Below are 1,263 nucleotides of genomic sequence, written 5' to 3'. Positions count from 1 at the left end.
GTGCAGGGGGCAGAGGGCATTGTGCATGGGTGTGGGGGCATGGGTGCACGGGGCAGGGTGCATGGGGCATGGGTGTGGGTGCATGGGGCAGGGTGCATGGGTGTGGGGGCATGGGTGCGTGGGGCAGGGGGCATGGTGCATGGGTACACCAGCCACAGCCCCCGGGTGCACAGGGTTTGCGGGCACGGGTTCACCAGGCACGGTGCCTGGGTGCACAGCACAGGGTGCCGGTTCCAGCAGCTGGGGCACTTGGGTGTGCAGGGCTGGATGGGTGCTGTGGGAGCATCCCACCCCGGTGCTGCTTTGCCCGGGGGCCGGAGGGGGGTCTGTGCGCTGCCCCTGACCCCCGCTCTCGCCCCCACAGCGGCGGGGCAGGGAGGGCAAGGCGCGCAAGCTGTTCTACAAGGCCATCGTGCGGGGCAAGGAGACGCTGCGCATCGGGGACTGCGCCGTCTTCCTCTCGGCCGGGCGGCCCAACCTGCCCTACATCGGGCGCATCGAGAGCATGTGGGAGTCCTGGGGCAGCAACATGGTGGTCAAGGTCAAGTGGTTCTACCACCCCGAGGAGACCAAGCTGGGCAAGCGGCAGAGCGACGGCAAGGAGAGGGCTGGGCCGGGGGGCAGGGGGTTGGCACGCTGGCGAGGGGGCACGGCTGGTGACGCCGCGTCGTCGTTCCCTGCAGAACGCCCTGTACCAGTCGTGCCACGAGGACGAGAACGACGTGCAGACCATCTCCCACAAGTGCCAGGTGGTGGGACGGGAGCACTACGAGCAGATGACGCGCAGCAAGAAGTACCAGGACCGGCAGGACCTCTACTACCTGGCAGGCACCTACGACCCCACCACGGGCCGGCTGGTGACCGCCGACGGGGTGCCCATCCTCTGCTGACCCCCCCGGCCCACCCCGGGCACGGGGAGGGGGATGGGGACGGGCAGCCCCCGCTGTGCAACCCCTTCCTGGCGATTATGCAAAGCCCGGGGTGGCCGGATGGGGGGACACATGGGACACGCGGGGGGCATCATCATCATCATCGTCGTCATCGTTGCGGGGGGCGCGGGGGGGCTCCCCTACAAGCCATACTTTCCCTAGTACCTCTGACTGTTTGCCAGCAGGTAAAGCAGAAATCAGGTGTGTTGTTCTATTTATTTTGCGTGTAAATATTGTATTTCTTCCGGGAAGTTTTATGGAAAACAGACAAACCAACAAAAAAAAAAAAAAAAAAAAACAAAAACCAAGACAAAACAAAAAAAAAAAAACCAAA

The 1,263-nt window shown here is 63.8% G+C and overlaps 2 protein-coding genes across 2 annotated transcripts in view; one reads left to right on the top strand and one right to left on the bottom strand.

The window, feature by feature from the left end:
• The window catches only part of LOC118453050 (BAH and coiled-coil domain-containing protein 1-like), a gene marked incomplete at its 5' end in the record, with an annotated part of 5,341 nt that extends 4,194 nt beyond the window's left edge, over positions 1 to 1,147 (top strand). Inside the window, 2 exon segments of the mRNA XM_035901667.1 lie at positions 365 to 640; positions 642 to 1,147. Coding sequence (XP_035757560.1) covers positions 365 to 640; positions 642 to 890 — 525 coding nt within the window.
• The window catches only part of LOC104132656 (actin), a gene marked incomplete at its 5' end in the record, with an annotated part of 8,191 nt that continues 7,893 nt past the window's right edge, over positions 966 to 1,263 (bottom strand). Inside the window, one exon of the mRNA XM_035901657.1 lies at positions 966 to 1,100. Within this exon, the coding sequence (XP_035757550.1) occupies positions 966 to 1,100 (135 nt within the window). The remainder of the gene's footprint in view (positions 1,101 to 1,263) is intronic.

Source organism: Egretta garzetta, unplaced genomic scaffold, assembly GCF_000687185.1.
Source record: "Egretta garzetta isolate BGI_Z169 unplaced genomic scaffold, ASM68718v1 scaffold1341, whole genome shotgun sequence".
Lineage (NCBI taxonomy): Eukaryota > Metazoa > Chordata > Aves > Pelecaniformes > Ardeidae > Egretta > Egretta garzetta.
The sequence above is the reverse complement of the archived record's forward strand: the minus strand, read 5'-3'. Positions and strand labels throughout refer to the sequence as shown.